The sequence below is a fragment of the Aptenodytes patagonicus genome, chromosome 6, assembly GCF_965638725.1.
Source record: "Aptenodytes patagonicus chromosome 6, bAptPat1.pri.cur, whole genome shotgun sequence".
Taxonomy (NCBI): Eukaryota; Metazoa; Chordata; class Aves; order Sphenisciformes; family Spheniscidae; genus Aptenodytes; species Aptenodytes patagonicus.
In genome coordinates this window covers 62805527-62820686 of record NC_134954.1, presented here as the reverse complement: position 1 = coordinate 62820686, position 15160 = coordinate 62805527, and the positions used below count along the sequence as shown (strand labels likewise).

At 49.2% G+C, this 15160-nt stretch overlaps 1 protein-coding gene across 2 annotated transcripts in view; it reads left to right on the top strand.

Moving 5' to 3' along the window:
* The window catches only part of LOC143162479 (uncharacterized), a 49557-nt gene extending 40971 nt beyond the window's left edge, over positions 1-8586 (top strand). For both annotated transcript variants that reach the window (XM_076342957.1, XM_076342958.1), the window contains 5 exons: positions 1940-2114; positions 2885-3089; positions 3526-4148; positions 5866-6011; positions 6885-8586. In XM_076342957.1, coding sequence (XP_076199072.1) covers positions 1940-2114; positions 2885-3089; positions 3526-4148; positions 5866-6011; positions 6885-7680 — 1945 coding nt within the window. In that variant the 3' untranslated portion in view covers positions 7681-8586. The remainder of the gene's footprint in view (positions 1-1939; positions 2115-2884; positions 3090-3525; positions 4149-5865; positions 6012-6884) is intronic.
* Positions 8587-15160: the final 6574 nt, after the last annotated feature.

Here is a 15160-nt window from a genome sequence, read left to right as displayed (position 1 = left end):
GTGGTTTTCTGGCAGTGGCAGATCCTCTTCAAGAGGTTTCTTGCTCCTTAACCTCTGCCTTTACTCCCACAGGTGTGCCCAGCTGAACTGTTCATACTTTACCCAACTCAATGAAACATCGATGAAATGGTCTGGCTGGGAATACATGAGGGAGGATATTTTTTTAAACCCAGGTCATTTCAAGACTGATTTTAGATCATGGCCACACAGACAGTTACACTGGACCAGCTGAAGGAGTGGTACCCCAAATGTGGCTGGGGATGGGAGGGAGGAAGGAGACAGGAACCTCTTAAGCTGGACCGGGCCAGGACAGTACCATGGTGGGAACACAGCCTTGCTGTGTGCCTGCGCTGCTCTTACTGCAAAACTGTAAGGGGGATAATGCAGTGTGTACTACAGACTGCTCTGTGACAGCGCTGATGTTGGTATCCCCTTTCTACAGGCTGGGGAGAAGAGGCCTGGAGGGGTGAATTGACACTTCCAAATCCACATGGCAGGGAGTTAGCACAGCAAAAAGTAAAAGCCAGGAGCCTGCTGTTACCATTGTGCTGTTGCTGTGCAGCCGCGGCTAAACTCTTTTTAAGTTGGTAAATCCTCTGGTAGTGTCAGCTGGGACCTGGAAGCATAAATGGAGGAAAATGAAAAAGCATCAGCTGGAAAGTTGCAAACCAACTTTTCTGGCCTGACAACAGACCCAGTTTGTGTTCTGGGAGATTTGTTCCCTCTTCAGCAATTTCAGTGTTGGCTGATGGTTTGTTATTGGAGCCAACTGTCATTCATCTTAAGGAAAATGCCCATCTGTCTCATGTGTTTTCTTGTAGCTGACAGTGTTGGAATTGCACGTTAGCAGTATGACCTACCAGCGTAAGTTCACAAGTGAAACCTTTAAGAAGAAGCAGATTTTTGTCATGGGAGACTTTTGTTCAGCATAAAATATATGCATAACCTGAAATATGTTCCAGACATGGGCTTCCTCTATGTACAAGCATCCATATCCAGTCCTGACAACCTTTCTTTTTAAAGGAATCGAGGCCCATAAAAATTAAGTAAACCAAAAATGAAAAAATTAATATTCTTCCAAGTAGGCTTCATTATGCATGGAAATAAGGTGTCTTAGAGAGTCTGTTAAAAAAAAATGTATCACAAGTAGTATCACAAACTACAGCCTGTCAACTACACTGTCAAGTCAGTGGTTTTGCACCAGACTGTGTCTGTCTGGAGAGGTGGTGTTATCTACAGAGAGGGGAACGTGGGGTTGGAACAGGCTGCCTGTATCAGCCAGGCCAGGCCCTTGTTAGCACCAGACAGCCATGAATAAGAGCATCCCAGAATTGCCAAGTGAGAACAACAGACTCTGCCAATCTTTTCAGGACTCTTAAGTGCACCAAAAGGCCTGATCCTGAGTTACTGAAAGCAGAGGGAATCTTTCCAGTGGTTTCAGCAGGCTTGGGATCATATGAGATGAAAAACAGAGGGAAAGCTCGTTTAATCCTCTAATCTCTTCAAAGTATTACGGTTTTTAGCAGGTGATTTTCTTCCAGATGAGCAATATGGTTTCTGTGTTGACAACATCTCTTTAAATAGCAGCAAATGTGGATATGGCCTACTTAGAAAGAGGTTTTTCTGGTCCCTATGGGAGAACCTCATGTTTTATGGACACAAAAATACCCTGTTGAACACCCGAGACTTGATATCCCAGACTGATGCTGGCATGAGTGCAGTTACCCGATTTGCACTGCTACAATTGAGCTGTGTTTGGAGCCTCTGAAGCACACGCACAGCCATCCATGCCAACCAGTCTAGATTCCTGCCTGCACTTTCCCTGAACTGTTGTGGCTGGTTGTTCGAACCTGGCCTTGCTGCTCAGTCTCATCTGTGTCAGGAACAGCAGGTGAACTGCATACGTGATGTTCATCAGAGTCTGCTTCTTCCCCTGCAGCTGCAATGCTGAGACTGCTGCCAAATCCCCTTCCAAGGGACAGTGTGATCTGAGGGAAGCTGATCTCCCACCTCCAGAGGACAGCCAGCAGCCCACAGCGATGTCCATGGCAACAGAGACCTGGGAGGACAAGCCAAGCAATGAGACATCCAGCGACACTCCACCTGCAGGGAATGTAAGGGAGAGGAATTCCCCTCTCATCTTGGGCATGTGTTCAGGATCTTTTGTCAGAAGCTCTAAAGGATCCCTTCATTGTAGGAACTGGGCAGGCTGGGAGCCTGGGATCTGAAATTACACCAACTCCCATGAGCTATTAAGCTCTGTTAGAAGCATTTCTAGTGCCTTTTTTATTACCATTAATGAAACAGGAGTCAGTTTTGTGCCCCTGCCTATCTGTCGCTGCATCTCTTGCAGGGAGTTCAGCAGTAACCCCTTCATGGCTTTCAGTGTGCCACCAGCCCCTCATTGCTGGACTGCCCGGGAGATCAGACAGACTCCCTCCTGGTCCCCACTTGGTCAAACCACTAATGTAGGTAAGGCGTAGAGGCTGGAGCTCCTGACCCTGCAGCGCTGAAACGTTCACAGAACAGGGGCAAGCTAGCTCAGATCCCTGGAGGACAGGCTCAGCCCCCACTTTAGGCCCTTAGCCAGGACTATGCTGTTGACTTCTTCATGGTTATTCAACAGCCGTGATCCAGCCACCATGGAGCCGCTGTACTCAGAGCTACACAACAGCAAAGGGAGAGAGGTCCTTGCTGTTAGGACTAGGCAAGACAGAGGGACCTGGGGGGACAGATTTCCTAATGATCATGTAGCAGAGCTGCATTTACAATCCCACCACTGATGAGTTTCCTTTTCTCTCCTTTGGCAACTAAAGTCCAGTGGCTGCAAACCAGGTGCTGCTTTGACCACTGCCTTGCTCCAATCCACTTGCCTTTCTTGCAGACCCCCAGTCCCGGCTGCCGCCGATCCAGCTCTGACATCGTCCATGAGAGCACGGATGGTGCCAAGGCCCAGCGGGATTGCCGGCTGCGGCCACACTTCAGTGACCCTATGCCGACAGACTCGGTGAAGAGGAAGCAGCTGGAGCTGAAGATTGCAGCTGCAGCACGGCAGCATGCACAGAAGCGCCGGCAGGAGCGAGACTACGGTACCCACATTCTGCACACTCAGAGGGGGTTGATGGGCCACATGCTGAGCCCTGCTACGCTGGTGTAAATATGGAGTGACTCTAATGACCTGGGGGAGGGAAGCATTCTGGGTTTAACCCTAACCCAGGTGTGCAAGAAATCAGGATCTATTATGCGGTGTCTCTGTCCCTGCCTGGCAGATGGCAGGGGAAGAGAGAGCCCATATGAGTTCACAGGTATGGGCAGTACAGGGATGACAGGCCCCAGGCTTCACCTGGGAGCCATTTACTTCTGACTCTCACCAGTCTCCGCAGCAAAACTGGTGGGGAGACAGCTTTCACCAGATCTAGCCTGCCACCCCCAAGGTTCCTACCATTCATGGCTGTGCCAGCTTGAGCTCCTCAGGTGACCTCTGTGCAGCTGGCAGTGCCTGTAATGATTTGTGTCTGTTCTCAGGTCCAGTGGTAGCAAAAGCCAACCTTGGCCATGGTGGCAGCTTTGATGAGACCCGCCGCACCCCACGTGGCTCCCTCCGCTCCAGACATCATTGGAGCAATGTCAGCAGCCTGAGCACGGACAGCGGGATTGTTGGCGTGAATGATGTCCGGGACGACCTGGATCCCAGAGAGGCCACCAGGACCAAGTCAGCGGATGTGGAGAGGGCAGATAGTGGCATTGGCCAGATGCCAGCCAGAAAGTGGAGGAACAGGGCATCTGAAACGCTGAGCTCCCTGCAGGCCTGGGAAGCCCACCGTCCCTGCACCGACTGTGGAGAAAGGGACCTGCCAGTGGAGACGGATGTGCAGAACTGCAATCAGAGGCGGGCTGACCTCTGTGAGAAGTGCCGCAAGCGCAGGACAGAGCGCAAGGAGTCTGTGCTGGAGTTCGTCAACACGGAGGCCAGCTATGGAGAGGACCTGCGCATCATCAAAGAAGAGTTCTACCTCCCCATGCAGGCGGCTGGGCTACTGAGCCAGGAGCAGCTCCTGGGCATTTTCAGCAACATCCAGGAGCTCATCGACCTCAACGAGAACTTCCTGGACGTACTCCAGGAAGAGATCGATCAGGCCTTTGACCAGGTATGATGCTGCGTGCTCTACAGGGGCCGAACGAGGCAGACAGGAATAGGTTTTGCGTTAGTGAGGCAGCATAGATGGAGCAGGGGATCAGGAGGTAGGACTCTCGGGTTCTGGTCATCTGCCCAGTCCCTTGTTCCCTCAGCTATTATAAACCTGTGATTTCCATAGGCCTGTGCCAGGTCACAGCTGCTGGCCTCACTCTCTGCTCTGGTAACACTACTGACATTAGCAGGCCATCAGCAGTCTAGCTCATTTATCCCATTAACAGGATCTAACTGTCCCATTACCGAAGTTAGCTTTAAGCCAGTTAGCTTGGACACTGATAAGCGTGTGACCATGGGGGCACAGAGCTCAGCTTGGTCTGGCCACCAGAGGGATGGAGGGGACCAAGCTCACAGGCCACGCTCTTACCCAACCCTGAGCTGGCTCGCTTCAGGCTGGCTTGGGTGTATTTGCCTTGGGTTGCAGTTTATTGCAGCTTGCCTCTAGGCTGGCTGCAGGGCCAGGCAGCACAGGCTGCTCCCTGCTCTGGTGACAATTGGCCCTTACAGTTCTGTGTACCAGTTGCTTCTACTGATGAACCCTGCCTTGCACAAGGGACTTTCCTACCCCATGAGCGTGGTGGTCAGAGGGCAGAGAAATAGAAATAAGACTCTAGAGCAGCAGACAATCGCTGCAAAGAACACATAAACAGCTCCACACCCTCCTTTCTTCAAGAAACCAAAACCCACTTGTTGCTGTATCAGTCTCACCAGGATGTTTTGTTCTCTAGGAAACACATCCCTCCTTTCCCTCTCCAAAACCCTGCATGTCAGACTGAGCGACACATGCCTCAAAAACTGGCAACTTTGACAACCACTCTCATGCACCTGGCACAGTGAAGACAGATGTGCACTGCAGAATAGTTTATTGAGACAATGGCTTCTACAAACAGCTGTGGGTTTCCCTATCTCCTCCTCCATGTTGCCCTTTTCAGTCAGAGCTCAGTACTGCATCAAGAAGCCTCGAGGAGCCAGAAAGCTGCTCCCTCTCCTGCTGCTCAAATGAGTAGTGATTGCAGAGCATGTCAGCGTACACCTAGACAAAGCTAAGAGCATTATGTGGCACCAGATTCTTACTATTCCCTTATTTTGTTACATCCAGAAATCAGAGAACAATTTACCATGAAATTTATTTTTCACTTAGGCATCGAAGTAGCCAGTAAGAGCATAGCCAGCCAGACCAGTTGCTGAGAACAACTGCAGAAGTTGTTAAGTGCCGTGTCTGTTACCTGAGTTAACCTCTGTTACCAGAGGCCTCCTCTGCCCATTTGCTCCTAGATGCTCTCTGTTAATTTATGCACTGCTGCATTAGCCTTATGGCAGACCTGCTGGCAAGAAGGGCCCCAGTACGCCCTCCTGACTAGCAGGCTCACTCTGGCCTCTGGCCTTTGAGCCTCTGCTCTGGTTAGCTGGCTGAGCTCACAGAAGCAGAGAAGACGTCTCTTTACGTGTAGAAGAGCAAGCAGTTAGGCCAGCTTTCCTTCCCTTCCCCACACACTGCTTCCCCCTGGACCTGCAGGGACTGCCTTTCCACCAGGAAGGGTGAGCCTAGTTCCACCTTTGGTCTGGTGTTCACCAGATCCTGCAGTAGATTCATGCTGATAGGACTGAACGCAGGCTCCATGCTTGTGCCTCTTCCGAGCTAACCCAGCAGGGGCTGTATTGCATGCTTGCAGGGTGATGACGACCTGATGACCGTGTGCATCGGCGAAATATTTCTAGAGTTCGTCAACATGCTGCCAGCCTTTCAGACCTACTGTCTTCAGCAGTCCTCCTCCGTGAATATGCTCAATGCGCTGGAGAAGGAGAAAGAGTTGCTCAGGTGAGAAAAGGGCTGAGTGTATTCTTCCAGGCTTTGGGGATGGAAGGCACCAGGCTGAGGGCGAAGCCTTTGTCAACTCAACTAGATCAAAGTTTTGATGCTAATGTTCTTCAGTGATGAGCTGCTCTCTCTTGGGGCGAGCAGAGTAATTTACTCTCCAAAATATCCAAATATTTGGAGAGTAATTTACTCTCCAAATACCCCTTGATATCTCCACTGAGGCAGCCAGTTGGTCCCCAGCTGTATACTGTATTCTGTGGTACCAGTGTTTGCCCACTGACCACTGGGCTGAACTTTCACCAAATAACACCCAGCTGAGAACAGCTCTCAGTCCCTGTGCCAGAGCACAGTTTGGATTTCCACTGGGGAACGCCACTGTGTGAAGCATGCATGACTTGAATTTGTTTCCCATTCCTAGCCCTGGCCTATTGGGCAATGTCAGGCGAGTCACTTCTCTCTTTCCACTGCAACAGCTTAAAATGATGACGGTACCAAATCCTTGTTTAGAGTACTTTGTAATCTAATGATGAAAGGAGCTACAAATTAATGTAATCTGATACAAACTGATGTATCTGCCTTGGGCCTACGTCAGTGTGTACCAGAGAAAGATCACACCCTCGTTGTTTTACGATTTAATAGAAGACTGCCAGGATGTTACGTGCTAGTGTCCAGGCACCTCATTGCTGTTCTGCAGCTAAGCACAGCTTTTGTTGTTAGTTTTTGAGAAGACAGAATTCACAAGGCTGTTAAAACCAGAGAGGGGGCTGCAGTGCCCAGCAGCTGTCAGCACCACACTGTTCATTTGCATTTAGGATTGCAGCATCTGCTGGCAGAACAGCCACCATTTCATTCCCTCTTCTTAAATCCCGGCAGAATATTCCTCAATGTCTCCCAGAATGACAACACAGCACTGCGGCGGATGAACTTGAGGTCCTTCCTGATGGCCCCTTTGCAAAGAGTCACCAAGTACCCACTGCTGCTCAGCAGAATCATCAAGGCCACCACCGAGTACCACCCAGATCATGGCAGCCTGCGGGAGGCCAAAAGCCGCATCGAGTCCCACCTGGAGCACATCAACATGAAAACCAAGCAGGAGGGGAACACGTGGACCCTCCGCTCCTTTCGCCAGGACAGCAAGAAGAAGAGGGAAGTCATCAACATTGAGATGAGAGAAACCGCCCTCAAAACTGTAGGTTGGCTGCGGGAGGAAACGCGATTTGTGATGGAGGGGTCTCTGCAGCTGGCCCAGCCCCCCGACGGCCAGTGGGTGAAGAAAGGCAGCAAGACCCTGAAGTTCCAGAACATGCAGGTCCTCCTCCTGGTGAACATGAAGCGCGTGTCCGAGTCCAGCCTGGAGTCAGCCGAGCCAGGGCCTGTGAAGGACGCTGTGCTGGTACTCATCAGGGACAAAAATAACGGGAAGTTCCATTTGCTCAGGGAGCCCTTGAGGCTGAGTAATTGCATCGTCTCCACTGATCCTGACTGCGACGACACTTTTGAACTCATTGAGATCAGGCGGGAGGCGTTTGTGTTCCGGGACAGCGACCGGGCACGGACTCACCACTGGTTCAGGCAGATCAGGCGGTACTCGAGGGAGCTGGGCTCCTGGAAGAAGCGGCGGAACGCGCTGCCCAACATCATGATCAGCACCCCTCACACCAGGCCCTGAGTCCTGCATGGGCAGCACGCAGGGAGGTTTGGCTTGACCAGTGCCACATGCAAAGGACCATCAAGAGCCTCGGTGGCCTGAACTTGCTCTGCTCCATGGACAGCCCAGGGAGGAGCCTGGCCCATGAAGACTCTTAGCAGCACTGGAAGCAAGCATTACAGCCTAATTCTGGTCTCCAGCCTCAGGACTCACAACCTGTTTGTGGCTGATGTACATACAGAGATGGGCTTCCCTCGAGGAGCAGATCTGTGGAGGAAAATACTGAGTTTAACTTGTTAATATTGCACTGCGGGAGAATGATATATGATGCTTACCATTGCATGGATTGTGTTGAAAGCCAGTCTTGACAACATGAGAGAGGTTTCCACCATTGACTGTATTTCATCAGCATTAGGTAAAGTCAGGGTCAAAATTAGGTGCAGTATTATGCAAGAGGGGAGGAAAGTTGGAGGAAATTATGTTTTCCACTGCTACTCCTAAGGACTATATTTCATTATTCACCTCTGTATATTCAGTCAAAATACTTGTTTAAAAAGGTCTTTCATCTTTAATCCAAATCAAGTAGGTATCAATTTGCTCATTCAGCTGCATGCACACAGCAAAGAAAAAATAAAAACAGAGAAGAATAAAAGGAGTTCTTGCTCTCTGACACATACACCCCAAATATGTGTAGAACCTGTGGAAGAGCAGTATACCCCCACTGAAAGTCTGTTATTTAACTGACTTAGGGACTGGAACATAACGCTGCATCTGATATATCTCAGAAGTGTATGTAAATATAGCTCTGCTACCACTAATAGTGAACTTAAAAGTTTGCAATTATTTAAATGATGTAATTTAGTGTATTTCAAAATTTAATTGAAAGGAACAATTTACATTGTACTGTAGAGTAACATAAAAGGTTTTAATAATTATATTTCAATGACTTTAGGTGGGTATTTTTTTAAATACTTGTTTTCTGGAGTAGATATTTCATTTAGCGTGGGTCGCATTCAGGTGAACAACGTGCCTATGTCTGTTCTTTGGATCCCCTGAACAGAATTCAGGGGCTACTCTTACTGAGACTGGGAGAACAGTACAAGTCTGCTACCCTAATTCTCACTAGACAACAACAGACTGGCACAAAAATCTTACGCTCTGGCTGCAGTCCTACCTGGGCAGGTCAGGCCCCAGCACACCAGACGTGAGAGCCGAAACTGAGGCCACAAAAGCGCTCCCCCATAAGGTCCAGTCTCTCTCAGCTCCGCAGCAGGGAAATGACTTGAAGTTGAACAATGGTAAAAAGGCAAACAGGGTTTAACCTTTTCAGCCTGACATTACCACTGACTGCAGCCTTGTGATTACAGTATCAGCAAAATGTCACGTTCTGACTTACACAGCAAAGGCCAGATTACAGCCCTAGAGGCTAAATTAAAGGAGCCTGAATTTTGGTCGGTGGGTCTCAGAGGACAGCCTGTAAATGTTCTTTCAGCCCCCCAGGGTAAGGACAAAGCCAATCAATCAGTATTATTCACTCCCAACAAAATACTGCTGTTACAAGCATTAATTTTACAAGAGGATTCACACAAAGAAGCATATGTGTGCATTTCTCCAGAGATCAATCAGCATCAATGAGCGCACAAACGAAGGCGGACAGAGGCTACCTTCGCATAGGTACCCCTAGTCTTGTCAAGTCACCACTGACCCAAGGCCTGAGCAGGCCTCCAAACCATGCCCAGTGCTTTGTCCTTCTGCCACAGGTGCCGGGGCTTGTTACACTGCTCCAGGCACTGAGGCAGACACCAGCAGTGAGACGTGTGCATACTGGCTGTATTTTCTCTTCATCTGCACTGTCCAGCATTTTTGTCCTTGAAATGGGAGTTGTTGCATCATCGGAGGCTTTACAAACACGTACCCAAGATGTGAGGGTGGCAGCACACAGCTGAGTGCTGTAGCAAGCGATAGCTGGCAAAATGCTTGTTGGGGCAGCAGCCTGACTCCCTCAAGTGAGTTGGAATTCCCTCCAGCTATTTCTAGTCATTAGACAATAAATTGTTTGTTCCCCCAAAATACGCACTGAACGGCCAGTGACGAGCACGAGGCATTGCTTTTATAAGTTTGTTGCCTGTTTTTCAAATAGATGGATGCCTAAGCAGAGCAGCTGCTGGACGAAGATTTCTCTGACGCTGTCATGACAGATCTGCATCTAACAGCCTTCAAGCCCCATTCACCTAACATACAAAAAGCAACAGCTTGTAGCACCTTCGTTTTCTCTCCCAACATCAAAATGGCGCAGCTACCTTCTCTTCATTACCGCCAGTGGCAGTTTTGATAAGGGAAGGCGTAAGTACAGTAAGCCTCATAGCTTAATTTATCCAAACAGCAAGTGGCTTTCACAGCCACAGAAATTTGCTGCTTTCTGGAAAGTTTTCAATTACTTTCCAGCACAGTGATTTTCTCCACACCAATTCACGCTCAAAACCAGCCGTGGACTGTTTGTACAGTCATATCTTTAAATCAAGATACCGTCAGTCACCCTGGCTGTTCAAAAAGGTTAGAGAACAATAAGTATATGTAAAAGCTCTGATATTTAGCATCAATCTTGCGTTTGGATGATTGTTCAATTTGTCAGATGCATGGTTTTTCTAGGTATCACAGGAAACACCTGCGTGCCAGGCTCCTAGTAATCATGGCCTATTTCCTCTGAACCAGGCAAACTCTCCCCAAAAGAAGGTCCATAAATAATCGCCGGGTGTTGAGTTATGAGCAGGATGTGTACTTGGTGCTGTAGCCCTGTCCTAAAAAACCTGTGGCCAGGGAACAGTACAAGCTCTTTGATCTGGGACAGCCTGCTACAGGAAGCGACAGCCCGATTGTTGAACCTGTCAAACTAGACAGAGGTTGTGCTTCCAATGTTATTTATCTTTTATGTATGCGGTGTGTACTCAGCTGCTTGCCTGCCTTTAAATTACAGGTGTTGAAAGGGAGCACAAGTACAGGACAACCTCCGTGGCCCCACGAGCGCTCGTGCTGTGGGGTCAGCCTGCACAGGAAGGGCAGGGAGTGTCAGCACACTGACAAGGCAGTAGGTTTCTGTAATCCCCAGGCACCTTTCTGAACTGGATGATCCCTCTCCTGGGAAGTTCCAGGTCTTTCAGTATCACATGTACACACCTTATTTGGCAGCCCTGGAGATTAGCTGTGCTGTATTTTTCCATTTCTGATTAACAAACCTGACAAAATGCTATTATAACCCAGGGTACTTGGGAACAGGGTTGTCTATAAGCCAAGACAGCAATTATTTGTTCCAAACTGGCCATCCTAGGGCTCTGTAATATTTTTATGCCTCTCAGAAGTCATGACTGACAATATGAAGATTACTTTTCAAGACTCCTGCCCGCTGAACTTACCCTGCTAGTACAAGCAGGCCCCTCTGGAAGTACTATGTTTGGGGGAAAAAAAGAGAAAGTCAGATTACTCCCTTGGTTTATCAGAACTCATAGATGACCGTTACAAGAATTTGGAATGAGCCTTGCCGGTCATCTACCAGGAAAACAACAGGCAGTCTTCATCACAGAGTCCATGTAGATTTGAGCTCAAGGCAGACACACAAGACGACACTGGACAAAGAGCCCCATCAGGTCCCAAGGAAAGAAGGAATAGCTACTTTAAGAGTCAGCAGCCTGGGTGGGAAAGCCTGAAAAAAACACGGGGAGATGAAGAGCAAATACTTTAGAGGGCAGAGACTTCTGCTTTAGTGAACAGAGATCTTCTCTTTTACGGTGTTCTTGTACATTCCTGGTTGTCCTTAACAGAAGCGAGGATGGGGAAGGGGCGTTCAGCATGGGTCTCCACTATGTGATCAGGAACACATCTGAAAGGGAGCACCAGCTTTGGTCTGGCAGCAAGAAGCTATTGTAGCTGCCATTGGAGACTGAGACCTCAGCACATCCCAAATCCTGGAAAAAAGCTCCGAGATAATCTCAAATCTCCTGCCTTGGGGAACTTCAGTCATTCAATGCACGTGAATCTATTATGGAGCTACAGTCTCGGGAAGGCAGATCTCCAGCAGGAGATTCTGGTGAATCTTACACTCTCTTGCTTGTCCCTGACATCCTCAAAGGGAAGATAATTCAAATCTTCTAGCACCACGTCAAAGATACCCCTTCAGGGCTCATGGATGAGGCAGCTGTAGTAACTCTCTTTTCATGATATCAGCCGTGTCTCCTCTTAAATGTATGCTGGGGAACCAGGTGAGATTAAGCTGGAATTAGGCTGACATTCTCTGACTTGAAATTGGAAAAACCTGGAACCAAAAGCAATGGAGGAAACTGTCCTCCTGACGGAGATCAGATAAATGTTCAAAGATCTCACTGTCACTGTTGAGTGACCTTCTGTCACTACAGTGGAACATGACAGAGCAAAAAGTCTTACCAATCAGGCAGACAAAGGAACTGCCTCATTTCTCACAGAGGCTGCTGCAGAATATCCATATTGACTAGAGACAGGTACAAGTAATTAAAAAGAAATAAAATCAAAGTTTTGACAATAACACTGCACAGTCCAAAAACTCCAGGCAAGGCCCAAGGGCACTCATTAGGAAAAAAGACATCTCCCTCAGGAAGCTGAAGGTGATCCCCCTAAGGGAAACCTTTCTACAACATGGGTGGAAAAGTTGAGCGATAGGAACATAGAGGGTCCTCTTCAACAGAGAGTGAAGAACCCTAACAAGGAATCGGAACACAGGCAGAGAATTCTCCAGCAGTGGTCTCTGCCCAGGCTTGACTGGGAGCAGTTACACAGCTGGAGAAAGTTGAAAAGCTGGCATTAGGCTCTAGGTCCATTAGCAGGGATGAATGCAATGATAATTTGCAACTCTCCAGCTCAAATCCTGCCCCAGTGCAATCTCCACCAGCGCAGGCTTTGCATCCCTGCGAAATGATCTCAGCTGCAGGTGAAAAGACCCAGACTGCAAACAGCCCTCCCAGGGAAGGTGCTCTGCGTAGGAGCAGGCAAAGGAACCCTTTGTTTCAGCAGCAGTGGAGCCCCAGGTGGTTTTGAACCCTTCCCTCCTAGCACAGGAACCTCCCTTGCAGTGCCATAGTCACATCCTCGGGAGGACCTGCATCAAATGTCTCCCTGGGTGTTGTGGGGAGGGCTGGCGGATGAGAGTGGGAAGCCCAGAGGTCACAAGAAAGTCACAGAGCAGATCCTGTGACTGATGCCTGGGGTAACCAAAACATGCAAAGAGCACGAGGCCTTTATAGCCCTGGACCGTTTCACAGGGGCTGAAATCTCAGGCTTTTTCTTCCCTTTAGGCTTTCTGCAGTCCCTGTTGAAGTCTCCAACAGGCTGTGGTGGTCATCAGACTTCAGAGAAGCCTGCGAGAGCTGCACAGGGCCCCAGTGCAGACCCAGAGGCAACCAGACAGCTCTCCCTACCGGGATGGGAGCCAGCAGGCTTCCCGGGGAGCAGACAGCGCCCTTGCAGTGCTCAGGCTCTTACATTTTCCCCAGCAGAAGCAGGTTAGATGTTTGTACACCCATAGTGTGAACGTGCAGGTGAACAAGCATTCAGACAAGGAGTGTATTCCCCCTTCTTTCAAGAAAGGACTGGTTTTAGGACAGCCATTTTCCCCTTGGGCAGGGCAATCCTCCAGTGATGCTAACCAGTGCAAGCCAGAAGTGCCACAGTTTGAAGTGACAATAGACAGAGAGGCAGAGAAACCTGCAAGGAGACACCCATCTTCAAGTAATTCATGCCTGACCCACAACACGCATACCGGAGATACCTACCGTGAAGGACTATTCCTTTCAAAATCAAACGCTTGCTTAATGACACTCCACGAATTCAGCAGGCAGGAGGCTCTCTGAACAGCCCCTACACACACCTTAGTACAGTTGCACCACAGTATCCAGCAACAGACAGTACTTTAATGAGGGAAGATGGACTGCTGATGAGCAACGGGTCAATATCCATGCACAGACCCCAGGAGTCATCCATATTCACTTTCTGCTCTCGTTAATTGCCTTGGTGTGCAATGACCTTGTCAGCTGAAAAATGCGAGTAAGGCTCTATAGCACAGAAGTCATCACTTTGCAGTGAAACGAAGGCGAATTATTTTCCCAAAGAGAAAATCCTTGGCAATCCTAATGGAACTGGAAGCAGTTAAATTACTGCAAGAAAATCAGACAATTTACCACGTAGTGTTACAGCTCAGTGAACACTTAAATCTGGCACCACGGGGAGAGGAAGAAGCCTCCCTCCACGCACTGGTACAGTGTGCGTGGGACTGTGCAGTGAACTGGACTGGGAGCAAACACCACTGAAGAGTAAGGATTGTTTCAGCTAGATCAGTTCCTTGATCCAGTTCACTGCACAAAAACGTGTGCTGGCACTAGAAAAGGGCAGTCTGGAGGTGATAACATGTCCTTTAACAAGTGCCACTTTAAAGAGGTTGCTGGTCCCAGGCTGCAGTTAATCAATTCCAGCAGAGCTCAGTCCAACAGCCAGCCCCAAGGTCTACTCTGCATCCTGTGCCACGGAGCTCTCTTCACCCCTATTTCCCAAACGGTTTCAGGTCAGCACTTTCACTGATCTGCAGGGGTGGAACAGGCAGTGCTATAAATAAAGAGCAGGTAATCAACCATTTAAGTGCCCTTTTTACTGCAATAAAGAAAACCCGCAGAAATGACATCAAGATGGGGGAAAAAACCCAAACCAGTGAGTGAATACAAAGATGATCCAAGGGAGCGCTCCCTGGAACACACTTCAGGCTGAAGAGGCTCAGAGAACAGCAGTGCTGGCTGTTGAGTCAGACTCTCCAGCGCTCCTGCGCTGACTCACTCCCCTCCCAGCTGCCAGCACACGCTGCCGCAGTCCATTCAGTACCAACAGGAGTTATTTGTTCAGTGTTCAAGTGCGTCTGATTCATCATGAGCCATCAAGCTTCTGCAGTCCTCAGAGCTCTGTCTCTCACTGCCATTCCCCGCTGGCTAACCCGCTCCCGTTACACCTGGGAAAGGAAAGGCTCAGAGAAGAGAGACCCCCCTACTCAAGTCCTTCTGGGTCTTCCCTTCTTCCCTCTGCTCCCAGCTCTGGGACAGAAACACAACTTACCATGTAGGACCACAGTAATGTGCAGATTCACAATCAAGGCCACAAGGTCCTACAGGCTACCTCTGCGCAGAGGAAGCCACAAAAAGCACGTCCCCAACTTGCCCTGCTGCAGCCTAGGGAGAAAGTCTGCCATTTTCTTTTCCCTTCCCCAGACCTGGCTTGGGAATGCACTATGCAGCCTGGCTCTTGCAAATGATGCTTTTCCAGAGGAAGATGCTAGGCTCTCCCAAAACCTAGGAACAGGAAAGAGCGAGGTGTTTGCTAAACACCCTCCAGGAACACAACACCGGAGTGTCTCTTTCTCAGGCACTTCGAAGTATCCCACACCTTGCAGACTTTGTAAACCCTAAGTAAGAGACTTGCTCTTCCAGTTGTCCCTCCC